A 23,192-nucleotide genomic window follows, 5' to 3' on the forward strand; every position below is an offset into this window, starting at 1 on the left:
GGTATTAGTGCGTTGGAACGATAGGGGGTTGGTTGGCGGTGTGTATGAGTTGGTTTGGGGCATTGGGAGGCGTTGCGTTGTGTGTTTTTTTTTTTTTTTTTTGTGTTGATAGGTTTTGGTTGTTTTGGGGTAGGTGGAGCGCGCAGCGAGCGAGTTGTGGGGGTGGGGGAGTTGTTCGGAGGGGGAGGGCGGTTCGTGGGGCGTGGAGTTGGAGCGGTTTGGTTTGGGTGCGTTTTTTTTTTTGGGGGGGGTGGGGGGGTGGCACGCGCTGCGGGGGGGTGAGGGGGCGGAGATGGTGAGCGCGATTTTTTTTTTTTTTTTTTATGGGGGGGGATAGTAAGGAGGAAGAATAGGTTTTGGGGGGGTGAGGCGTTTATTAATTGCTGAGCGTTGCTGCTTGGTAGATTTGGGCTAGAGCGTCGAGAAGGGGAAGAGTGGATTCCCGTGGTTTGAGCGGGGAGAGGTTAGCAGTTGGGTTGGAAGCAGAGAGAGAGAGGCGAGGGCGCGGAGGGGCCGTCGAGTTTGCTGAGGGGCGTTGTAAAGAGAGGGGCGAATTGGTTGGCGGATGGGTTTGTCCCGGAGGAGAGATGGGGTCGGAGACGGAGAGCAGCCGAGGGTTGGAGGAGTCGGAGAGGGGGCGCGTGGAGAGGTTGGAGTTGGAGAACGAGAGGTTGAAGGAGAAGTTGAGGGGGTTGAGGGCGAAGATAGTGGACACGGTGACGTTGGTCAAGATGTACAAGGAGTGTCAGTTGGGTACGGGTGTGTGTGTGTGTGTGTGTGCATGTATTTATGTGTACGGAGGCTGAGAGGCGTGGTTTGGACGCAGAGTTGGAGAGGAAGAGCGCGCAGGTGGAGAGCAAGCAGAGGGAGTTGGAGTTGGAGAGGGAGTTGTGGAACGGGATATTGTGCGAGAAGCAGGAGGAGCACAGGAGGGAGGTGGCGGGGTACGAGGCTAGGTTGAGGGAGTTAGAGGAGAGAGTGAGGGAGAAGGTGATAGACCAGCGTTCGCACAGTTTCGTGGTGTCACAGTTGGAGGCGAAGTTGAGGGACACGGAGGCGAAGTTGAGGGGTTTGCAGAGCGAGGCGAGGAGCAGGAGTCAGGAGTCGGTGAGGAGGGGGGAGGAGGGAGAGAGGGCGTTGGAGAAGTGCAACGCGGTGATATACAAGTTGCAGAGGAGGGTGGAGGAGGTGGAGAGGAGGAACGCGGAGTTAGAGAGGAGGGTGGGGGAGAGGATGGAGGTGGAGAGGATGGAGGTGGTGGGGAGGAGCGCGGGGGTGGAGGTGGTGGTGGGAGGAGAGGTGGCGGTGGAGGAGGTGGGAGGAGAGGTGGTGGAGGAGGAGGTGGGAGGAGAGGTGGCGATGGAGGTGGCGATGGAGGTGGGAGGAGAGGAAGCGATGGAGGTGGGAGGAGAGGAAGCGATGGAGGAATACGATAGCGAGTTTGAGGAGATAATGGGGGAGTTTGAGAGGGAGTTGGAGGAGGAGTGGGCCGCGGGAGGCAGTTGTGGGGAGGCGAAGGAGGTGGCGAAGGAGGTGGCGAAGGAGGTGGTGAAGGAAGTGGTGAAGGAAGAGGTGAAGGAAGAGGCGAAGGAGGTGGTGAAGGAAGTGGCAAAGGAGGTGGTGAAGGAAGGGATGGGGAAAGAGGCGAAGGAAGAAGTGAGGGAAAAGGCGAAGGAAGGGATGAGGAAAGAGGCGAAGGAAGGGATGAGGAAAGAGGCGAAGGAAGAAGTGAAGGAAAAGGCGAAGGAAGAGGTGAAGGAAAAGGCGAAGGAAGAGGTGAAGGAAGAGGCGAAGGAAGAGGTGAAGGAGGAGAGTGCGTTGGGAGAAATAGGGTGTGGAAGTACGGAGGAGGTATGGAGATCGATTAGAAGGTGCGGGGAGTTAGAGAATGGGGAGAGGGAGAGGAGTTTAGTGGAGTTGGTGAGCAAATTTAGCACGGCGAAGTCGCGTCGGTTAGTGAGGGGTGTGGTGTGGTACATGAAGGACATGATAGAGGTGGAGTTGAGGGCGAGGTGGGGAGAGGGGGGGAGAGGGGGTGTTTATGAAGGACGAGGAGGGGTGGAGGGTGCTATTGAGTCTGGTGAGTGCGGGCGTTAGCAGAGAGGAGTTTTTGATGGAGTTAGTGATGAACATGGCGATGTCTCACATGTGGGAGTCGAGAGTGGCGTTTATGGATCGTTTATTGAGGAGGTTGTACAGGGCGGTGTTTGAGGAGAGCGGAAGGTGGTTCAACGAGGGAGGGGTTGTTTTCTGTTCGTTCGAGAAGGTTCGGCGCGCGATGTACTGTCGATGGTGCGCGAGGTTGTGCGAGAAGATGGGAGAGCTGTTGAGGGCGAGGGTGCTGGTGTACGAGTTGTTGGCGGAGGGGAGCGGCGTCGGCGCGTGCGTGTTGGAGGTTTTGGCGGTGGCGTGCGGGTGGCGCGCGGTGGTGAGGTCCGGGCGAATGGGGATGTTAGAGGGGGCGATTCAGACGTTGTTGCTTTGCGGTGTAGAGTCGTGCGGGGGCGGGCTGAGGGAAGCGTACGAGAGCGCGCTGGGGTGCAGAGTGCCAGACGGAGACGGCGTGGGTGGTGGGCGGGTGGAAAAATGGACATCGGGGGCGCTGGGGCTGTTGAGGGCGTACTTTGACAGCAGCGAGGGAAAACAGCGCGTTTCGAGCGCATTGGCGCTAGAAGTTCTGCGCGCGGTGTACATCGCGTCGAAGGAAAAGGGATGGGCGTGGCTGTACGAGGAACTGTGCGTTGGCGTGATCGAGCCGGCGATCGAGAGGCGCCCAGACCGCAAGGAATGGCTCGAGGAGGAGCAAGTGGTGTTGGTGCGGGGCCTCAGCACGGTGCTGGAGGCGGTCGCCGGCGCCGGGGCGCGCGAGTGGGGGAAAGTCGAGAAGCTGTGCGAGCAGGTGGGCCGGTTCTTGTTGGACGAGCGGGGCCAGCTGGCATCGACGCGTACGTGTGTGTTGTTGGGGGCGCTTGATTGAAAAAAAAAAAACGAGGAAAAGTACTGACTTCAGTTGGGGATCGAAAGCGTTCGCAGTGCAGGCGGAGGCGGCAAAGACGCTGGCCTCAGCAAGGCTCCCCGAGACCTGCTACCTGCTAAACAAGTGCTGGAGGGCGCTGTTCAGGTGGTTCAACCTGCTGCCCGGGCGCTCGCGCCGCCAAGTGCCAGACAAGGTGAAGGGTCTCGTTGCGTGAGCGAGGGCGCCCGGCAGGGCTGAGGGACTCGTTGCGCGAGAGGAGGCGCCCGGCAAGGCGAAGGGACTCCGTCGAGAGCGAGAGATGTGTGTGGGGCAGTGTATGCGGAAAAAGAAGGGGCGAGTGTTGTCTGTATATGCGTGTGTTTGTACAGTTTGTACAGGAGAGGGCGATTTTATTTTGCGGTAGCAGGTACTGCATGTCGCGGGTTCGTCTGAGGAGTCGGATGAAAATTGACGGACGGCTAACTGCTAGTAAACGGCGTAGGGCGAGCTGACGATTTCCGTGTCCACGATGCGCGGGTTCGCGGCGTGGGGGACGCACATGGCCGCGTTCGCCTTGAAGGAGGCGTACTGCAACCCGTAGTCCCGGACGTCGTCTTTGTAGACGTGCAAGGCGTGCAAGGTGTGGTAACCGAGGCTTTCTAAGTGTTCTGAATCGTAGTTGGGGGACGGCGCGGCCAGCTGCGAGTAAGGTCCTGTCAACAGCGTGACAATGAACTTCGCCGGCTTGAACACCTTGACTACAGCAGCGATGAGCTCTGTGTAATTCGCGGCGTGCTTGTTGGTTTCGAACGAAACATAGGAGCACTCCGGCTCCGGGGTGATGTGAATAGTGTAATACGATTCGTCGGACAGGGCGTTTAAGGAAAACCCGCAAGGATCGAACTGGACCTCGCTCGTTGTGGCCCCGGCAACGAGGTATGATATACCAGACGACTGGGTCGTCTCCGAGGCAGATATAAAACCTGGGTGATCTCTATAGAACTGCTTCATGACGCCAGGATCTAGGTCTTCCATAAGGATCTCTAGCGTTTTGTCCTGTCTGTCAGGCGCGAGCTGCGGTCTCGCAATTCTCGCGCAGTACATTACCCAGTGGTCTTCGTTCTTCGGCCCGAAAACGTGCATTTTTCCGGAGCATATCTTGTTCAGCACTGCAAGCTTCAAAGCGAGTCAAAAAAAAGTTTTTGTGTGTGATTTTGTGCATTTTGATATGTGACGTACTTCTTCTGTGGTCGATTTATGCGGAGAAAGCTGCCGCTCCGGAAACTTGAAGTTCTTTCTGGAGAAGAACACGAACTCTGGCGCCAGATTGCACTTCGCTTGCGCTAAGTCGATGAGGGGCTGCAGGCAGTTTAGTAGAGTTGTCATACCACAAGTTTTCAATATGACTTTAAACGGATAAACAAACAGCGATGATTCAGAGAGAACGTATGAGTCGAAGACTTCGTTCGTGCACGATCTGATAATGTTGCAGTGAATGATGTCCAATATTTCTGTTTGCCATTGTGCTGCCAAGATTGCTCGAAGACCATTTGGGTTACAAAAATCTTCCCGAAAACGGATTTCAATTTTTTTTTCTGCGCCTTCAAATCCAACGGGAAAAGTCTCTTTTGACATTAGATCGCACTTGGATAGATTACTTCCGGTTGAATACAGCGTAGAGGCCAATCAGAAGGAAAAGCTGGATTCAATTGATAGCTCAAAAAAAGTAATGTCTTAACAAAAAAAAAATAAATAAAAAATAAAAAATAAATTTGCTCACAATTGATTTATGTTTTATGTGAAAAGGGGGTTCGCGTCGTCTTCTCGAGCTTGTCCTTATTTTTTTTTTCCTCTCGTGGCCTCCCTCTAAGTTCCGCGCGGCGGGGGGCGGGGGGAGTTGCGCCCGGGCGGCCGCCCTCTTTTCCGCCGCGCTCGCGCGACTGAGCGCGTACTCATTTTTGGATGTGCGGCGGGTGCGATGTCTCTTGCGCGCGCCGGCGCGTGCGGCGGGGACGGCGCGGGGCCGAGAGAGAGCAGAAGGTCTTGTGCGCCGAGCAAATGTTGGCTGAGCAGGAAAAAAAAAAAAAAAAATCATTGAGCGGGGGACTCTTTGTCGGCTAAGCGAGAAAAAATTTTAAATAAATTGAGACGCGCATTTTGTGCCTTGAATGGATTCTGGTGCTTCTTTCCCGCCGAACTGGAAGCCGTTTGTTCGCCATCAGGACCGATGGGATCTAACTGAGCGTTTGAGAGTAAGTGTGTATATACGAATGGGTTCATCCGTGTAGTAGGCGTGGCTAATTCTCTTTTAAGACGTTTATATTTTTTTTAACGCTTTTCCCGATCAGAATATGTGCGATATTGTTGCTGTTACTTTGGTACTATTTCAGCCTCAGGATTGGCTTGTTTGGCCTCGGTCACCGAAAGCCGTCCGAGTTTTCTAGGTTTAGGAGGAACTTGATCGAATCTGCTCAGCCGGTGGCGCGTCTTTTTCTGTTCATCATCGGTTTTTACAAAATTGAGAAGAGGGGCGATTACCGCATGTTTGACGAGTTCGGACGCGCCAACATTCTGGTCGTGAATCACACGTCTTACCTCGACATATTGCTGATCATGGCCACAAACTGGGAGGGGATACCCTCGTTCGTCGCGAAAAAGGAGGTCATGAACATTCCAATTATCGGGTACAAATCTCAGGTTTGGCAGTGCATTTACGTCACGGACCGAATGGGCGCAAAATCGAGACTTGGACTGAGCAAATTGATTGGGGAAAGAGGGTCCGACGCTCGCTCGAGGCCTGTTGTGGTTTTTAGCGAAGGGACGACTACGAACGGTCAGTCCGTGATTAACTTTCACAGCGGCGCGTTCGTTTACGGGCACCCCGTCAAGCCCGTCGCGATCAGGTATCCGCACAAGGGTGGGTTCTCCGCGACCTGGGAGAGCATTTCAGCTTGGACCCACGTGCTGAGGCTCATGACCCAATGGAGAAACTATGCCGAAATCATCTGGTTGCCCATATACCGTCCCTCTGAAGAGGAGAAAGCCGATCCGCGTGTGTACGCAGAGGGCGTCAGGGCGTGCATCGCCAACGCGTTGGGAGTCCCGATGGTCGACGCCAGCTACGTAGACAAAGTGCAGTATCACAAAAGCCTGAAAAATAAAACAAATTGATTCCACTGATGGAAATTTTAAAAAAAAAAAAGTTAATTTATCATTCGTTGCTCTATTTATTCGGCTGTACGTGTCTCCTGGGTCTCTCGCGGCGGCCTGGCGGGACCCCTGGCCCGCGCGGTGATTTCGCGCTGCGAGGGCCGTAGCTGCGCCCGAGGGGGGCATTCGCCCGGAGGTGTCCGCTTTTGCATTTTCGTTTCGTTTCGTGCATTAACGAGGTTTTGTGGCCGAAGGGAGGTTCAAAGGAAGAATGCAAACCGACATCAACGAGTTTGTGGAACTATACATTCCTCGCAAATGGTACACGAATGCTTTTTTTCTTTCCTCGCCTCTTCGGCTTCCTGTGCTGACTCTTTCCCCCGCAGCTCTGCGAGCAACCGCCTGATTCACGCAAAGGACCACGCGGCCGTTCAGATCAACATCGCGTCCGTCGACGAAAGTGGGCACTACGTTCCCGGAGAGAGCATAACCTTTGCGCTTTGTGGAAACATTCGATCTCAGTCGCGAAGCGACGAGGCCATCAACCGACTGGCCACGGAGGCCGGCTATCTGAAGGAGACATACAAGTTTTGAGAGGCGCGGACCGCCCTTGAACGACGATATGTTTTTGAAATATGGGTGTTTGTTTATATAAATTAATACCGATTAGAGGGAAAAAGCAAAAAAAAAAAAAAAAAACGTAGATTTTATTATCATTTCCTCTTCGTAGCCTGATCGGAACTGCCTAAATTGGATGTGTCTAGGGAGTTAGGGGAGACATTGTCGTACACGTGTAAGTGGAGACGTTGTTGGTGAGTATTGATTTAATTGTCCCGATGAACGATCAAATAGGTGGTGGTGTTACGATATCTGACGATCGAACGTTTCGCCGTTGTTCGTTTTCGTTCGGCTCGGACTTGGCGAGCGGCGGGGACGCTCCGGGGGGGTTGTCGTTTCGGTTCCTTCGGAGCGAAGGAGGAGCGCGGTCGCGAGAAAGCGAGGATCACTTGTTCGGTCGTGATTGGGAAGCGACCGACTGGTTCGAATCGGTGCGTAGGGAGGCGTCGATGCGCGTTTGGCCCCGTCCGTGGGAGAGGCGCTCGTGCAGGTTTTTCGCGGCGCGGCTGAAAAGGGGGCGCGGAGGTGAAGTTAACTTTTTTTTTTGCGACATCCGAACTCGGTTCGAGGGGAACAGAACTGGGTGGAGGCGAGTTTGATGGGAAAAGGAAACGAGTGGAGCATCGGCTTCGGCGTGGGCATGGGCGGTGTTTGTTGCGACGAGGCGTACGATGAAGAGGCGCTCGGAACAGGAGCAAACATGATCTATTTGATAGACGAAAAATTCGCCTTAGAAAAAAATGGAGAAGACATCATATTGTCCGGCTGTTTGCACGAAAGCGTCCTGTTGGACGAGGCGAGCGTCGGATCCGGGCGCGAGTCATTCGAGGCCCACGGAGCACAAGGCGGGGATTCGGGCGGACTAGACGACTTGAGGCACTTGATGCTGTCGGACCGAAGCAACCTAGATGATCACCGCGACAGATTCGGGCAATCGAACGAGGCGACGCCTGAAATCACCATAAACCCGCACGAGTTGAGAGTCCTCGACGAGGTCGCTGTCGAGGTGGAGGAAAACAGGCCGAAGGTCGACGAAGGGAGCAAATCGAGCGAAAACAAATGCGGCGAAAAAAAGGAATCTCGTACATGTTGGTACTTCTTAAAGGGAAACTGCAAAAATGAGCGATGCAGCTTTTTGCACGAGGAAACCCGGCACGAGCAATTAAACAAGTCCTTGCATTGTCCAAAACCAAACGCGTCCAAGAACGCGCCATCCGCTCGCGCAAAGGATACTGACGCTCATTCGTCAAAGCACACTCGAGTCGACCGTCGCGGAAAGAACTCAAACGGCACCTCCGTGACGAGAACGATGTCCATCACAGAATGCGTGGGCAGGATCTATTCGATGGCGAAGGACCAACACGGATGTCGGTTCTTACAGAAAAAGCTGAACGAAGACAAGACGCCCCTAACGTGCAAACTGGTCTTCGAAGAATTGCTCCCACACATCGTCGAGCTGATGCTAGACCACTTCGCGAACTACCTGTGTCAAAAGTTCATAGAGAAGTGCTCGGTGAACGAGCGCCTGAAGATCCTACGAACCATATCCGGAGAACTCGCGAAAATCGGAAAGGACATGTACGGCACCCGAGCGCTGCAAAAGCTGATCGACCACCTGAACACGAAAGACGAGATCGAAATCATGCGCGAAGGCCTAAAGGACAACGTTGTCTACCTGATCGAGGACTTGAATGGAAACCGCGTAATCCAAAAATGCATCCACAAATTCGGATCGGAACATAACCAATTCATCTACGACACCATCGCCAAGCAATGCGTTCGCATCTCGACCCATCGTCACGGATGCTGCGTCATGCAGTGCTGTCTCGACTATTCCACCGACCAACAGCGCGCTCAACTCGTCAACGAGATCAAGAAGAGCGCATTCGACCTCGTACAAGACCAATTTGGCAACTACGTAGTCCAATACGTCCTGGACCTCGGCATCGACTCCATCTTCGAGTCCCTCTCCTCCATCTTCTCGAAGCACCTATTCTACTTCTCCACTCAAAAGTTCAGCAGCAACGTCATCGAGAAGTGCCTGAAAATTGACAGCGGGAAATTGGTACGAACCATTTCCAAAAAACTGGCCGAACTCTGTTGTACGGACCTTTCTGCCATTCGCGGACTTCCAGACGGCTTCAGAGACGACCCCCTCGTTTTCCTTCTCCAACACCCGTACGGAAACTACGTCATCCAAACCATCCTCCAAGAAGCGTCCGTCAAGGCAGTGGCCGAATGGCGCTCGCTCGCCCATCACATTCGGTCCCGCCTAAACCAACTTCGAAACACGCTGTACCTTCGACGCATCCAAGTCCTCCTCTCCAACAGCCCAGACGGCAGCGCCAGCCGCACCAAGAAGTTCAGTCGCTCTTCTCCCAGACGTAGAACCGACAAGAAAAGACGAACAAAACCCCACTAACGCGCGCGCGTCTCCCACATCAAGGGGAACTCAAAACCTCTTTTGTAAAAAAAAAGTCAACCGCCAACCCGTCAAATTGGCGCTCGCTTTATTTCTCAGGTCGTCTGCGCTTCTGCGCTCTCCGCCTGCGAAGTTTGACATTGCGTGAACGCACTTTGTCGGCCCATTTTGTTGCGCACGAAGAGGACCATTTTGTCCAAATTTGTACCTAATTACATTTTAGACTCGTGAATTTGTCACTCTAATTTGGCGGGAAGTGAAAACACCTCGCGTGCGGAAATTGACTTTTTAGTCTTCGTGGGAGATATTCTCTGTGCTCAGTGGTTGAATGCCCAAAAGTGCGTCTAGTTTAGAGTTTTTTCGTCTTTGTGGATCGGCCTCGATCCGTTGAATGCATCCATGGTGTCATAGATACCTACGAATGACAGTATCCAATCCTGCACGGGCACAGGGAAGAACCTTATTAAGAAGACGAGCTTTGCTGCCGTTGGCAAAATGACGACCTCATCTTTCTTCTTGATTGCAGATATCGTTTTTGACGCGACATGTTCCGGTTCCAAGACTGGCAACAGGAACGAAAAGAGCGTGTTGAGCTTCGCACCTTCGAACATGCCAGTGTTGACGTAAAACGGACACACGCAGGTCGTATGCACGCCGTCGTAGTGAAGTTTTTTGAGTTCGACTCTTAAACATTCACTGAAGCCCACTGCGGCGAATTTTGAAGCTGAGTATACGGTCATTTTAGGCACAGATACGTATCCAGCCATTGATGATATGGTCACGATATGCCCACGGTTCCTCCGTTTCATGCCTGGCAAAAACGTCTTGACAGTCCAAATGTGAGAGCCAATGTTTACGCTCAATATTTTGTCAATCATTTGGTCTGGAATCTCGTCCAAGAGTCGACCAGAAACGATGCCAACGTTGTTGACCAGTACATCTACCCTTCCTACTTCTTCCAGCGTCCTTTGACCTATTCTTTTAACTTCTTCATGCACCGATAAGTCTAATTGATAGATGTACACTCGGACGCCTCTGGCCTCCAATTCGGCCTCTGTTCGTCGCGTTAGCGGTCAGTTTTTTCGCTTACCTGTTAAGGTGTCGTCCCAAAAAAACGTACTTGCTCTTTCCAAATTCTCTTTGTCGATGTCCCATAATATAATGTGCGCCCCTTCTTGAGCTAGCTTGATGGCAATCTTTTGCATCCGGGAAGCGAGCTTATGTCAGAGGAGGGTGGATGAATGTACAATATCTAAAAATGCGCCCCCTCGAATCTTCAGCTGTACCCATTTTCCAATTCCTGATGCGCCTCCTGTAATTAGAGCGTATTCTCCTGGAACGCACCGCAGAATTAGTTTAGCTTACTCGTGTGTGAATTGCTTGTGTTTTGACGCTATTGTTTACCCTTTAGGTTTTTCTGAGTTGCCCATCTTTTTAGACGAAAGGTAACCCACAATATAAGAGTTACACACATTAGGTAGTAGAGGGTCGACGTCATCTAGTTTGTCTTCGATGTGTGCCGCGCTATGTGTTATGGAAAAAAAAAACTTCTTTTTGTGTTAGCCGTTTATGACAGGTGATTATTTTTTAGCAGAAGCATAAAATTCACATTCTGCTTGGCCGCGCAGCTCACTTTGTGGCGAGCGCGCCTTCTTACTTTTGGTGCACCCTCTCGTCCCATGAATGCTTCTTCTGGGGAGTCGAATCCGACCAGGGTCGAGTTCAGTTTGAGGCCTTCGCGTGTACGCCCAGGAGCTTTGGTTCCGGCGCTGCGACAGGGACAGGGGTCCAAGGAACAAGAGGGTGACCTCGTGCACAGCGTCGGTCCAGGTGGCATAGTCAGGTTCATCATTTACTGTGGTCTTATGAAAGTGTTGGCTAAAAGTCGTGACTGACCTTTTTTTTTAATAGCTTGGAGTCTAAGAAATGTACGAAGAAGAAGAGGCTGTCGATTCCGATACCGGTGGACCCGCTGGACGGGGACGACTCCGAGGAGTCTGCGGAGCCCGTGGGTGAAGAAGAAGTGGAAGAAGTGGGTGGGGGTGATCAGGCGTTGTTAATGGATGACGGTCAGTTTGGTTTGATATTACCGAAGCGCCCGTCAGAGAGAAGGGGAGAGGCGGTTGCAAAGAGGAAACCTCAAATAACAAGGAATAAGTTGAGGAAGTGGAAGGAGATTGAATCAGAGACTGAGCGGTACAAATACGACTTATCACTACGTCCAGACTCTCCGGGCGAAGAAGCGTACAATCGGGTACCGATCGATGAGTACGGGATGGCAATGCTATTAGGCATGTCGTGGAAGCCTGAAGACGAGAAAGTAAAGATTGTTGAGTACGCAAAGAGACAGAGTCGTCTTGGACTAGGTGCTGAGCCTAGACCATTTTCATCTATTTCGAAGAGAAGGGGCAATAAAGAAGGAAGTCTGTCCTATGCAGAATACAATGAAGAAAGGCGCCATTCGAAGCTTGATGAAAAAAATAAAATTCAACGTGGCTCTCGAGTTTCTATTATTAGCGGTCTCCATGAGGGTTTAACGGCTATAGTTCGGTCCATTTTTGGTGATAATAGGGCTATCGTTACATTGGAATCGAGCGGCGCAGATGTAGAAATCGACCGGAGCTCCTTGATGCTGATGAAGCACCAAACCTTAGACAATCAAGGGGATTCTCGCTTATCATCGTCTAACGAAAAAAATTTCGGCCGTTCTATCGACGGCAAATCATTTCCCCCTGGCAATTCCTCCCAATCAGCGAGTCGACCTGATCGCACCAGGGGACTTGATGCTCTTTGGGTTATGCCCAACATTCGCGTCCGAATACGCAGCAAGCGCTACAGAAATGGGAAATTCTACTGTCAGAAAGGCACAGTCGTCGACGTTATTTCCGGATTCCGATGTGCCGTTCATCTGGACGACGGGACATCTCTTGACGATCTCGATCAAGACGATCTCGAAACCGTTGTACCATCTGTGGGAAAAGAAGTCATCATCCTCAAAGGTCCAAATCGTGGTGCGCTCGGCGTGGTTTTGCAAAAGGACACCTCTCTGGAGTTCGCCTATGTCCGTACGCACGACGAACTTACCGTACAACGCCTTTCTATGGATGACATTGCTCAATACACAGCTTGATTATGTATGCGTGCAGGTTTAGCACACATAGTCCGGTTTTGTATACGTTTTTCCTGAAGGGTGTTTTGGCATTTTTTTCGATTTACTACAGAGCTTTCCCCGAAAGGGATGAATCTGCAGGTCAAGGGTGATCGAGTCGATGGCATGACTTGCGTGGTTGGCGCCGGCGTCAGCGGCCCTTCACCGGCACACTCTCTAATAGATGTTTGGAAGTTTAAGCGCGCAGTGAGCACCATTAAGGAGCTAGACCGCGAGCAATTTGGGTGTTCTACAGAAGACATTTCAAGTGCTGACATTCGGTACGGCAGGATGTTTTATGGAGGAATGGAAAAGAGGCATTGAATGAATACGTGGTGTTCCGCGTGTGTGTGTTTATGTTACACTTGTCATAGTCGGCATGTTGCGTGTACTGATGTGTGTGACGCTGTTAAAACCGGTCGGCATCGATGTGCGGGCGCATGGCCATCGTGGCTAATAATGGGTGACTTTTCTCTGTTGCAGGTGCGAGGACGAGCGCTACGTGCCGCCTCACGTGGCAATTGCGAATGCCATAGCCGCTGCGTTGCCGGATCCTTTGTGTCAACAGCTCACGACAGCCGACTTGGTGTCGACTGCGCCTATCCCCTGTTACCAGGACCTTATGGAGAAGGAGAGGAAGTCAAACCTGGAATCGATGAAGCACGTTCAATATATTCGGAGGAAGTATCCGAAGTATCGGAATGCTGAAGTTAACTACTTGACTAAGGAATCTGTTGAAGAAGAGAGTACAAATATTTCCGAGAATGAAGTTGTTATGAACGTTGTTCTTTATCATCCTAAGCGAGATCTCAAGGCTCAAGAGTATTTGGTTCTAGGGTCTCAATATCTCACGGAATTGAAGGACAAGTTCAGTTGTTCTGCAGGTCAATTTAGCGAAGAAGTTGGGTCGAATGGCTTTTTTTTCATTGAGGACTGCTTTTATAGCGACACACGTTTCAGCGGTGGCATCGACTGCGCTACGCCTATTAGGCGTTGGATGGAGAGTGGAGAATCTTCATATTGGAGTCTGAGGTTGATTCAGAGCAAAAAAATGGAAAGTACGAAATTTGAAGATTTACAGATAGAAATCAACAAGAGGTATTTGTACTGCCACGGCAACTGTTGCGAGCACCATATTTCCTTTACCGTTTTGCGTGCGTTGAGTGGCAACGACAGAATTGGGGTGTACCCCAAGCAAGTGTTTCAGAGCAAAGTTCGACAGAACAAGTGTTTGGTTTGCAATCGCTTTTGCGCTAAATACGTCACATTCTCGGACTCATTTGCACAGGAAGACCCGTTTTATTACTGCGAGCACTGCTTCAGAGCGGCTCACTACGATCCGGAGGGGCGGCTGATACACAGAGACTTCAAGGTGCTGGCTCTCTGCGACAGGGAGAAATAATGTAATTTTTTATCGAGAAAAAAAAAGGGATAATTTTTTATTTGCGTTTGCGCGGATCGTGAACATGGGGAGACGCGAGCGCCGCCTGCTTCTTGCTAAATGGCGCCAGAAGGAAGACTTGAATTCCTCGTCTTCGTCAGAAGACGAGGCACCCGAAGAGGACAATGAATTGGCATCGAAGGCTCGCCTTGACCGAATTCGAAGTACCTACGTCAACAAGCAGAAGGTCTTGGTATTCTCTTCTCGCGGAATTAGCTATCGTCACCGCCACCTGATGAAGGATCTCATCAGCTTACTTCCTCACAGCAAGAAGGACTCAAAATTTGATACAAAGACAAAGTTACACAATATCAACGAAATAACCGACATTAGAAACTGCAACAACTGCATTTTCTTCGAGGTCAGAAAGGGCAGATACTTGTACATGTGGTTTTCGAAGACACCGAACGGGCCGAGCATGAAGTTTCAGGCATTGAATGGTACTTTTTTTTTTGTGGAGTGCATTTAAGACGGAGAGATCAATATGCGTCGAACCGACGTGTCCGTTGACTGAGAAAATGTTTTGATCATTGGTTTCGTTATTGTGCACGGTGGGTCAAGTGTTTTCGGACAATTACGCGAAGCGACGTCGTTAACTTTTTTTTTTGTTGGTTTGTATAGTCCACACAATGAATGAATTGAACTTCACTGGGAATTGCCTGAAGGGGTCTCGTCCCGTGTTGTGCTTTGACGCTTCTTTTGGCGCATCCCCGCACACGAAGTTGATGATGGAGTTGTTTTCTCAGATTTTCGGAACTCCGAAAGGGCATCCTCGAAGCCGTCCTTTCATCGACCACGTTTTTTCCTTTTCCTGGCTTGATGAGAAGGTTTGGTTTCGAAACTATCAGATTGTGGACGAGGTATCTTCTGGCAACAAGGGCGACCAACAGCGGTCTTTGGTGGAGATTGGACCTCGGTTCGTTCTCGAGCCCATTCGCATCCTTCAGGGTAGTTTTTGCGGAAAGGTCCTTTGGGAAAACGCTCACTACATGTCGCCCACTGCTAAGAGTGTGATGCAAAGGAGGCTCAAAGACGCTTCGATTGTTTCCAGCAAACAGAAAAAATTTCGCTCTCGAGAAGAAAAGGCGAAAAATCGACTCGTGGTGGATCCTCTGTCCGATGTCTTCGTCGAGGAGGAACCGGCGTCCGATTCCTCTCTGGAAGCGTCCCAAAATGGCGAATTTGAAGGTGGCTCCGAAAATCCAGAATCTGACCCCGAATCGGATGAATCTGCGGACGGTTCAGAAGCAAATGGGATCGAGAGCTACGATGAGGCAGAAAGCGATGACGAGATGTGAATTCGGCAGCCGTGACCGCAACGACCATAAATTTCGAAATTCCAGTAGCCAACCAAACACCGAAAATTTTTTATTGTAAAAACTAGACGAAGGGGGACGCGTCCTCCAAATTCTATTCGCTGTCCAACCACGATACGCGCATCCTGTCCCTTGGTATTGTCGTAGACAGACAACGCAGCCGCCATCTATAGCTGAACATGTGCTTGCGCACGACAATTGCTGTTCTCTAGGCGGTTTTATTTATTTTTCGTTTACGCATTCTGTACGCATTCAATCAAAAAAATCCGTGAGCTTACAGTGCGATTCTCCAATACTTGTCGAACAAATTACAATCGAATGGCGGTTTGCCTAACTTGTTATTTACATGGTTGTGCATGTCACATGTCCATTTACAAAATTCTTGCCTTGACGAAGCGCTGACTGGGTGAGCCGCCACGTAGTCTTTCAGGTCTTCCGCGCACATCTTGCACGGAAAAAGAACTGCAAACGATTCTATGAGGTTTCTGGCGGCATTCTCGTGCTGCGACGTTGGTTTCTCTGGAAAATAAGAGGCGAAGGTGTGAATGGTTTGCCATCCAGAGTGGCCGATTCCTATGATGCCTGGAGGCGGTCTGAATGGCCAATATTCTGAGTTGCTTTCAAGGGTGTTTTCGTCCGAGTCGGTCGAGGCCAGCTTGTCATTCAGCGTGTTCTGGTCTTTTTTCAAGAAGTTTTCTTTCATATGAGCCTTCGCAGTGTGAATGGCGTTTTTCAAGTCTACGCCGAGTATGTCGCACTGGCCACAGTCGTCATCGAACAGCTTTTTTCCGCTGTCTTTGAAGTTCATATCTGATTCCCAACTTGTGGTGCAGGCGAAAAAAAAAAAACATATTTTTTTGTTCTGCGACGGTTCGAGACATAGTTTTTTAAGACGGGGAGAGACATGTCGTTTGCGCGAGTCCTAGCGACCCGGCCTTCCCCTTGCTTCGCGCGGAACCGCACCTTCCGATCGACTCCCCCCGGCGAGGGAGGTATGTCACTCCGGCGGAGCTACGCGAGAGTGCTCCAGGAGCAGTCGAAGGGACGACGCGACTGGTCGTGGACTGCGGCGAAGGGTCGTGCGTGGACCGGGGGTCTGAACAGAACTTACTGTGCACATCAGCGGTACAGAGGCGATTTCGAAGCGATGACGGCGATGATTTTTCACGCTGGCGAGTCCGAAGGCTTTCTTGAACACATAGAGGAACAAGTGCCACCCATCGATCAAGTATGAGATTTTTTTTTTGAATTTTGCACGAATCGGCACGCTGGATTTTGACTTAGGCGAAACTGTTTTTCCTGGCACTTCACGCGCCGAGTGGTAGCATAGAAGAATTTTGGGCATTCACTATTGCAGGGGCTATGATTTGCAGTTTGTACAGGATTTGATCTACGACCGGTATGAATTAAGAACAGTTTAAGGTGTATACGCCTTTTGACAATTCCGTACAACTTATTTTTCCTGCATTTTGAAAAATCTTATCTGGGGTCAGGATTGGCATTCGGCCGAAATGGACCGGAAAGAGGAGAACCAAAAGCGCACTGTACATGCAGATTAGCGAACAAAACTTTAATAGCCGAGAACACGTGCCGGCTTTTGCGGCGCGTCCGGAAAAGGGTACGCGATGCTGTTCTTCGAGGGGAATTCAGCGCGAGTTTGAAGGCCTTTTGATAACGTCCATCTGCTGTTGAGGTCTGAATCCTGGGGTGGATCTTCTTGCCTCTCGCCGACGAACGGCCCAACGCCTGACTTTGCTACCTTCCTGGAATTTTTAGGGCACGTCAAGGATTTTTTTTTGTTCAGGGAAGGAACGTTGATTTCGTTTGGAGCGAGCTACGCCGATGTTTACTCGTTGATAGAACTGATTCAGTCTACTGAGATCGAACCTTTTGAAAAGTATTATCACGATCAGATTTCCTTTAGTTACATGCCGCGCTCCGGAATGGACTTTCCTCAAGACATCGTTCACCTCTCGGGTCCGGGTGCTTACCTTGAGAAGCTCACGAGCGCTTATTGCATGTACAGAAGCTTGCTTCTCGAACAAGTCGAGCACCAAGTCGAATCTATCTGTAAGGACGTTTCCACCCAAGCCAGCGCGTTTTTCCTACATCACGGATCTTTGGTCTCTTATTTTCGTCTGCGCGCTATGTTCACGCATGCGCCGAACATTTTGACTCAGCCGCAGGTCCTCACCATGTTAGGGATCATTTTGAAGATCAATTCCGAGCTCAACGACGACAAACTCAAAAATCCGCCGGAATACCTTTGGGACTCTCCTCAATTGGAAAGGCTGTACGAGTTGCTCCAGCGCTCTTTCATGCTGAGGTCCCGATTGAACTCGTGCAACCAGCTTTTGGAGACGGCGCGCAAGGACATGGAACTGGTCAGGGACCATTTGAACATCAAGCACTCCAGCTGGTTGGAGTGGATCATCATCGTTTTGATCGCGGTCGAAGTCGGGTTCATTCTCCTAGAGAAGAGCGAATACTGGAAGACTTTCACTTGGGAGAAGTGGGCCAAACAAAACCTGAGCAGCTTCATTCGGTCCGACGACAAAGTAGAAGAAGAATAATTTTTTGAATTTTTTTTGCGCACACTTATCTCACAGAAAAGAAAAAACCGCGTTCAAGTGTCATCGCCTCAAATACCTAGGCGAGGCGTCTGATATAAAACAGCCGTTTCGGGAGCCGGCACAGTCTAAAGGCTACTTATTTTTTTCATTTTTCTATACATGAGCGGAGGGGAAAAGGCACAGCTCGGCCGCGACTCCCCAATGAGGTCAGGGGCTCTGTTCAATGTTTCTGAATGCGCCGATATAATCGAGCTCTCGGTACCTCTCTAATTGCCAAAAGGGGGAGAAAAAAAAAATTAAATTGTAGTCTGACGAATGCGTTAAAGTTTGACAAGGTGGCGTGCATTTCTAGAGCAGAGATGCGCCGTTTGCGAAACGCCCGGCAGCTCTCTCGTACCTGCGTAGTCCATGCCATATCCTATGACGAACATGTCTCGGTGAAGCTCGAAGCCCACGTATTCGATGTTCACACAAATTTTTTGATTGTGCTTTTTTAGCAAACAGACTGTTTTGAGGCTTTTTGGTGATCGGTTTTTCAGCATTTCGTGTATTTTTTTGAGCGTCAGGCCCGTATCTAGTATATCTTCGACGAGAAGAACGTCGGTGCCGGCTATGTCATGTTTCAAGTCGAGCAGGATTTGAACTGTATTCTGGACGAAAGCCATTAGCTTCAGTTTCAAACTTTATTTCAATCCTCGCACGAACGCACGGAACTGGCAAAGTCTTCATAGCTGGACACAGCCATGAATTCCAGGCGACAAGGGATTCGTATTTTTCGTAGGAGGTCGGCTGCGAAGATGGCTGCGCCCTTCAGGATGCAGACGAGCACGAGTTCTCTTGTGTCCGCGTAGTCCTGATTGATGATATCGGCTAGGGACTTTATTCTAGCTGCGATCGCATCGGCATCGAACACCACCTCTATGTTTGGATCCATCGGTAAAGCAAAATGATACGACAAAAACAATTTTTTTTTTTTCTCAGACGGCGTCTCTTTTTGCCAGTGCGGACATTTCCTTACATAGACTGACGCGAGAGAAAGTGGCTTCCACTTGTCTAGTTTGGGTTTGACCGGACGGCTCGGGAGCGACGTCAAAGAGCGGGAGGTAAGACCTCCTGTGGCCGCTCACTTTTCGGTTTGGCTGGGAAAATTCTGTGGCGGGACACTTTTAAGGTGTATTAAATACGTGCGATCACTATTTGATCGACGAAAGGTCATTTTCCCTCGAAAATAGGTCTTGTTGCATTCGGTTGAACAAGCTGAGCGACCTGCTCTGCTCTCGCGCGGTCGGTTGGGTATTAGCCGTCTCCAGCTGTGGAATTCGGCTACGCGCGGTGCAGAGCACGGAGAACTTTAGTTTGGCTTTTGGACACGGGCGTGCACACACGGCGATAGGAATTTTCTTATTGAAAGAACGCGGAGCGCAGAAAAAGAGTCCAGGAGAAGAAGATCACGGTTATTGGATGTGAAGAACGTCGAGCGGACGCTTCCTCAGCGGACTCGAGAGCCGATTCGCGCGTGGAGCGGTCCATTCGGGGTTTTCGACAGGCGCCAAAGAGAGTTTCGAGAACACACGATTCACATAGTGCACGGGCCCTCCGCAGCCGCGAACAGGTCACGATGCGGGGATTAGCGCGGTGTCTATGAGAACATGTACACTTTGCGGTTGCATCTTTTTTAGGAAAAAAATGTTTTTTTATGAGATTTTTTTGCAGGTTTATTTTACCTCTGTTACTTGGGGTATCGTAACTCTCTGACTGGCAAGTTGGTTTGTCTCTAGAGAGTTGATAGAGGTGTAAGGAGAAAAGAGTGAACATGAATCCTCTTTTGCAGTGGGGAATTGAGAACAGCGACTTAGACGCGTTGAGGGCGTCTGCAGAAAAACTGAAGGAGGAGGGAACCGTCTCTCGTTTAGACAAGGTAGGTGCTGAAGAGAACTGGGAAAACGGTGCTTTTACGGGTGACTTATTTTTTTTAGGAAAAGTCAGAAATTCTGAACGTCATTTTAGAGAGCGATGGAGAGAGGTTGAAGAAGTACTTGTCGAGGCTGCCTCCGTCTTTTTCTAGGGAGGAACGTTTGGAGGCATTGAAGGGTCTTCAGTATTTGACCGAGGACATCGACAACGCCATTCTTTTGGACCAACAGGAAGGTAGCATTTCGTCGCTTCAATCTTTGCTGGAGGAGCGCGATCCCGCGATTCAGTCTCACGCGGCGTGGGTGTTGGCCACGTGCTTGCAGAACAACCCGTCTTTCGTGTCGTCGTTTGTGGTTGGTCACAACGGGTTGAAGCAGTTGATCAAGTGCACGTTTGACACAGACGACTCGGAGGTGAGGGCGAAGCTGTTGTCGGTGCTGTGCGGTTGTCTGCAGTCTCTGGATGGAGTTTTGGACACGTTTTTGGAGTTGGACGGGTGTTCGCTGTTGGAGTACGTGTTGGAGTTGGAGGGGGATTGGACGAGCAAGAGGAAGTTGGCGTTCAAAATTGGCCGGATGAGTTTGGAGAACGCGGAATTTGCCGAGCTGGTTGGAAAGAGAAAGATCTTGGACAGCTTGGTGAGAATGGCGCTGCAGGGAGACGACGTGGATGCTCAAGAACAGGCATTGCGGGCAATAAGAGAAATCGTGAGGAGGCGGCCGAGTACGAGAGGAGTTCTTGACGAGAGGGGGTTGAGACAGTCTTTGGTGGAGTTGGCAGCCGAGATGAAGAACCACGAGTGGAGGAGTTGGGTGGACGAGATAGTTGGGCGAGGATAGACGTGTTTTTTTAAGGGGGTGGAGAGATTTGTGGTTTGTTAAGATAAAACAATTTTTTCGGCAACAAAGTTTTGTGTGTCATATTTTTTTCGAGATGGTTTCTTCGATGGCGGCAATTCAACGGCTGAGGGATGAGAAGCATCGTTTTCCCTACAGGGTGGCGGATATTGGGTTGGCGAGAGAGGGTCGAATGCAGATAGAGTTGGCGGAGGTGGAAATGCCGGGAATGATGTCTCTTCGAAAGAGGTTTGGTTCGTCTAAGCCTCTGACAGGCGCACGAATTGCGGGGTGCTTGCACATGACGGTGCAGACGGCCGTGCTGATAGAGACGCTGATTTGTTTGGGGGCCGAGGTGCAATGGAGTAGTTGCAACATTTTTTCGACGTACGATCCGGCCGCGGCGGCGATGGCGGCCAGAGGGGTGCCGGTGTATGCGTGGAAGGGGATGACGGAGGAGGAGTACACGTGGTGCATAGAGCAGACGCTGATGTGGCCCAACGGGGAATACCTGAACATGATTTTGGACGACGGGGGGGACTTGACGAACTTGGTGCACGACAGGTATCCGGAGCTGCTGAGTGGCATAAGGGGTACGCTCGTCCACGGTTTAGACAGAGAGCACCTTTGACAGGAGGTCGCCGTGGATGCGGCTGCGCTGAATTTGTGTGTTGAATATGTGTGTGTATAGAAGGTACTGAGGCGTTTTTTTCGCGTTTCGGCGCATTAGGGATATCTGAGGAGACGACGACGGGCGTGCATAGTTTGTATCGTCGGATGGAGCACGGCCAACTGAGGGTGCCGGCCATGAACGTGAACGACTCCGTGACGAAGTCCAAGTTTGACAACTTGTACGGGTGTCGCGAATCCCTGTTGGACGGGATCAAGAGGGCGACGAACGTGATGGTGGCGGGAAAGGTCGCCGTGGTGGCGGGATACGGAGACGTTGGGAAGGGATGCGCGCAGGCGTTATCGTCTATGGGGGCGAGAGTGCTGGTGACGGAGATTGATCCAGTGAACGCGTTGCAGGCGGCCATGAGCGGATACAGCGTAGTGAGCATGGAAGACGCGTGCAAGGTGGGTCAGATTTTCGTGACGTGCACGGGTTGCTGTGATATCTTAACAAGCGAGCATTTCATACAAATGCCGGACTATGCGATTTTGTGCAACATCGGACATTTTAACGTCGAAATTCAGGTATCTTGGCTCGACCAGCACGCCGTCGAGAAGGTCAGCATCAAGCCCCAAGTCGACCGATACACACTACCAAATGGCAGACACCTGATTGTTTTGGCCGAGGGAAGGCTCGTCAATTTGGGCTGCGCGTCCGGACACCCCTCGTTCGTGATGTCAAATTCCTTTTGCAATCAGGTGCTGGCGCAAATTCAGCTGTGGACAAACCCGGGCAAGTACAGCATTTCTGTTCACATGCTGCCCAAGGAGCTGGACGAAGAAGTCGCTCGGCTTCACTTAGACTATCTCGGCGTCAAGCTGACCAAGCTGACCCCGGAACAGTCCAAGTACTTGGAAGTCAATCCGGAAGGGCCCTACAAGAGTCAGCACTACCGGTATTGAACAGAGTGCTCCATGCTGTAAGAAGCAGATCTAAAAAAATTTTTAGGCTATTTATAGCCTTGACAAAAGACACGTCCGCTTGCGTATTCCAGGAGAGAGAGCGGGTTTCTTTCGAGCCAGTGCGCGAGCGGTGCACGATTAGTCGTTCTGCGTCTGTGATGTCGCACAAGATGCAACGGAGGGTCGGAATTTCGCACTTAAGCTTAAGGCGATAAGAACCGTATCGGTTTTGAAGTCGCAAAGCGAGTTTTAATTTATTTGGAGAGAGAGGCTATTTTCGGTTAATTGCTGACGAACTAACCACTGAACCGGTCTTTTTTTTCGTTTGCACGCCCATACTGAGAGAGAAGGCGCTATTTGTATGCAAGAGTTGAGTCTGTTTCGCGCCTATTGATCTGTTGACGGTTTTTTTTACGAAATTTTTTTAACTTAATTGCCCGTACAATCCATTTCCAATGATTTCCATTCTCACCAACACCTGCTGTCAAGTAGTCTGTTCCTCCTTAGTATAGTAATATTTTATATGAATTCATATCACTTAGTGGGTGAGTCATCGGATGCATCTTCCCATGGCTTGTTTCCCCCCCTTGCTTCGATCGCTACACTGCGACTATCACTACGCAGTCGGTTCCGAAGAGGGCGTCCTTTCCGATTTATTGCTCTCCCCCGAGCCCGCACGAAGCAATTTTTCTGACCCAAACAACCAGCTCATTGGCATACGAGACAGCAAAGACGCTGAGCTTGGCAACGAGTTGAATCTGTACTACCCGCCTTCTTTTGGCGCTCCCTCGATGCTCCGCTCCCTGCAGGAGCCAGAACTGCCCCTTGCTGAATTCGGGACGTGGAATTGCTCTGTCGGTTTTTACCAAAAGCCTGAAGAAAAAAAATACGTTTGTCCTTCGAACAGCTTAACGGAAATCGACACTCAAACACGTGCGTCTGATCCTCCCAGAGAAGCGCACGTCACCCCCAATCCTCCCAACCGAAAAGAAAAAAGGCCTATCATCGTCCTGAGAACCAATCTCAAAGACTCGCCGAAGATGGGAGATCCTGGCTCGACCTCTGCCGTCCAAGAAACACTAAAAATTTCTAAAACTGACTCGCTGAAACAACATTCCTGCCGAAAAATTAATCTAAAGCCCTTCCAGAAGAGGACTGACACCGATTTTCATATGCAACCGCCTAAAAGAGATTACGAATGCCCGCGCCTGGTGTATAATAAGCACGTAAAGTCAGAAGAGTC

The 23,192-nt window shown here is 50.7% G+C and overlaps 9 protein-coding genes and 1 long non-coding RNA gene across 16 annotated transcripts; 7 read left to right on the plus strand and 3 right to left on the minus strand.

Moving 5' to 3' along the window:
* The first annotated feature begins 410 nt into the window (after window positions 1-410).
* On the plus strand, window positions 411-2,097 carry LOC126304724 (uncharacterized protein PF3D7_1120000-like). Its single transcript, XM_049991899.1, has 2 exons — window positions 411-753; window positions 827-2,097. Exons 1-2 carry the CDS (start codon window positions 588-590, stop codon window positions 2,095-2,097), a joined length of 1,437 nt encoding a protein of 478 aa, XP_049847856.1. The 5' UTR covers window positions 411-587.
* A 66-nt stretch (window positions 2,098-2,163) lies between these two features.
* Window positions 2,164-4,684, minus strand: LOC126304687 (S-adenosylmethionine decarboxylase proenzyme-like). Its single transcript, XM_049991860.1, has 2 exons — window positions 4,196-4,684; window positions 2,164-4,132 (listed from the first exon to the last, which is right to left on the minus strand). Exons 1-2 carry the CDS (start codon window positions 4,589-4,591, stop codon window positions 3,443-3,445), a joined length of 1,086 nt encoding a protein of 361 aa, XP_049847817.1. The 5' UTR covers window positions 4,592-4,684; the 3' UTR covers window positions 2,164-3,442.
* Window positions 2,713-3,214, plus strand: LOC126304688 (uncharacterized). Its single transcript, XM_049991861.1, has 2 exons — window positions 2,713-2,945; window positions 3,025-3,214. The coding sequence occupies exons 1-2, from the start codon at window positions 2,713-2,715 to the stop codon at window positions 3,212-3,214; spliced, it is 423 nt and encodes a 140-aa protein (XP_049847818.1).
* A 1,485-nt stretch (window positions 4,685-6,169) lies between the features above and the next one.
* On the plus strand, window positions 6,170-6,776 carry LOC126304767 (uncharacterized). Its single transcript, XR_007553166.1, has 3 exons — window positions 6,170-6,193; window positions 6,361-6,427; window positions 6,493-6,776. It is a non-coding gene; the product is annotated as an uncharacterized LOC126304767 (long non-coding RNA).
* A 2-nt stretch (window positions 6,777-6,778) lies between these two features.
* On the plus strand, window positions 6,779-9,426 carry LOC126304747 (uncharacterized). Its single transcript, XM_049991927.1, has 2 exons — window positions 6,779-7,155; window positions 7,302-9,426. Exons 1-2 carry the CDS (start codon window positions 6,943-6,945, stop codon window positions 9,144-9,146), a joined length of 2,058 nt encoding a protein of 685 aa, XP_049847884.1. The 5' UTR covers window positions 6,779-6,942; the 3' UTR covers window positions 9,147-9,426.
* Window positions 9,427-9,489: 63 nt separating this feature from the next.
* Window positions 9,490-10,644, minus strand: LOC126304725 (epidermal retinol dehydrogenase 2-like). Its single transcript, XM_049991900.1, has 4 exons — window positions 10,551-10,644; window positions 10,433-10,479; window positions 10,267-10,342; window positions 9,490-10,200 (listed from the first exon to the last, which is right to left on the minus strand). The coding sequence occupies exons 1-4, from the start codon at window positions 10,642-10,644 to the stop codon at window positions 9,491-9,493; spliced, it is 927 nt and encodes a 308-aa protein (XP_049847857.1). The 3' UTR covers window position 9,490.
* An 85-nt stretch (window positions 10,645-10,729) lies between these two features.
* LOC126304757 (uncharacterized) lies at window positions 10,730-15,090 on the plus strand. 6 transcript variants are annotated; one of them, XM_049991937.1, is made up of 3 exons: window positions 10,730-10,989; window positions 11,058-14,175; window positions 14,357-15,090. In XM_049991937.1, the coding sequence occupies exons 2-3, from the start codon at window positions 13,761-13,763 to the stop codon at window positions 15,031-15,033; spliced, it is 1,092 nt and encodes a 363-aa protein (XP_049847894.1). In that variant the 5' UTR covers window positions 10,730-10,989; window positions 11,058-13,760; the 3' UTR covers window positions 15,034-15,090. The 6 variants fall into 6 exon arrangements, with proteins under 6 accessions (XP_049847894.1, XP_049847892.1, XP_049847895.1 ...); XM_049991938.1 differs by having other exon boundaries at window positions 10,744-10,888; XM_049991939.1 differs by lacking the exon at window positions 14,357-15,090 and having other exon boundaries at window positions 10,745-10,888; window positions 11,058-12,575; window positions 12,778-13,791.
* A 2,640-nt stretch (window positions 15,091-17,730) lies between these two features.
* Window positions 17,731-18,558, minus strand: LOC126304726 (hypoxanthine-guanine phosphoribosyltransferase-like). Its single transcript, XM_049991901.1, has 3 exons — window positions 18,334-18,558; window positions 18,022-18,274; window positions 17,731-17,890 (listed from the first exon to the last, which is right to left on the minus strand). Exons 1-3 carry the CDS (start codon window positions 18,556-18,558, stop codon window positions 17,832-17,834), a joined length of 537 nt encoding a protein of 178 aa, XP_049847858.1. The 3' UTR covers window positions 17,731-17,831.
* A 778-nt stretch (window positions 18,559-19,336) lies between these two features.
* Window positions 19,337-20,440, plus strand: LOC126304765 (uncharacterized). 2 transcript variants are annotated; one of them, XM_049991947.1, is made up of 2 exons: window positions 19,337-19,542; window positions 19,601-20,440. In XM_049991947.1, exons 1-2 carry the CDS (start codon window positions 19,438-19,440, stop codon window positions 20,375-20,377), a joined length of 882 nt encoding a protein of 293 aa, XP_049847904.1. In that variant the 5' UTR covers window positions 19,337-19,437; the 3' UTR covers window positions 20,378-20,440. The 2 variants fall into 2 exon arrangements, with proteins under 2 accessions (XP_049847904.1, XP_049847905.1); XM_049991948.1 differs by having other exon boundaries at window positions 19,366-19,542; window positions 19,607-20,431.
* Window positions 20,441-20,456: 16 nt separating this feature from the next.
* Window positions 20,457-22,021, plus strand: LOC126304758 (adenosylhomocysteinase-like). Its single transcript, XM_049991941.1, has 2 exons — window positions 20,457-20,967; window positions 21,105-22,021. Exons 1-2 carry the CDS (start codon window positions 20,472-20,474, stop codon window positions 21,947-21,949), a joined length of 1,341 nt encoding a protein of 446 aa, XP_049847898.1. The 5' UTR covers window positions 20,457-20,471; the 3' UTR covers window positions 21,950-22,021.
* The last annotated feature ends 1,171 nt before the right edge of the window (window positions 22,022-23,192 follow it).

This window comes from Schistocerca gregaria, unplaced genomic scaffold (assembly GCF_023897955.1).
Source record: "Schistocerca gregaria isolate iqSchGreg1 unplaced genomic scaffold, iqSchGreg1.2 ptg000182l, whole genome shotgun sequence".
NCBI lineage: Eukaryota > Metazoa > Arthropoda > Insecta > Orthoptera > Acrididae > Schistocerca > Schistocerca gregaria.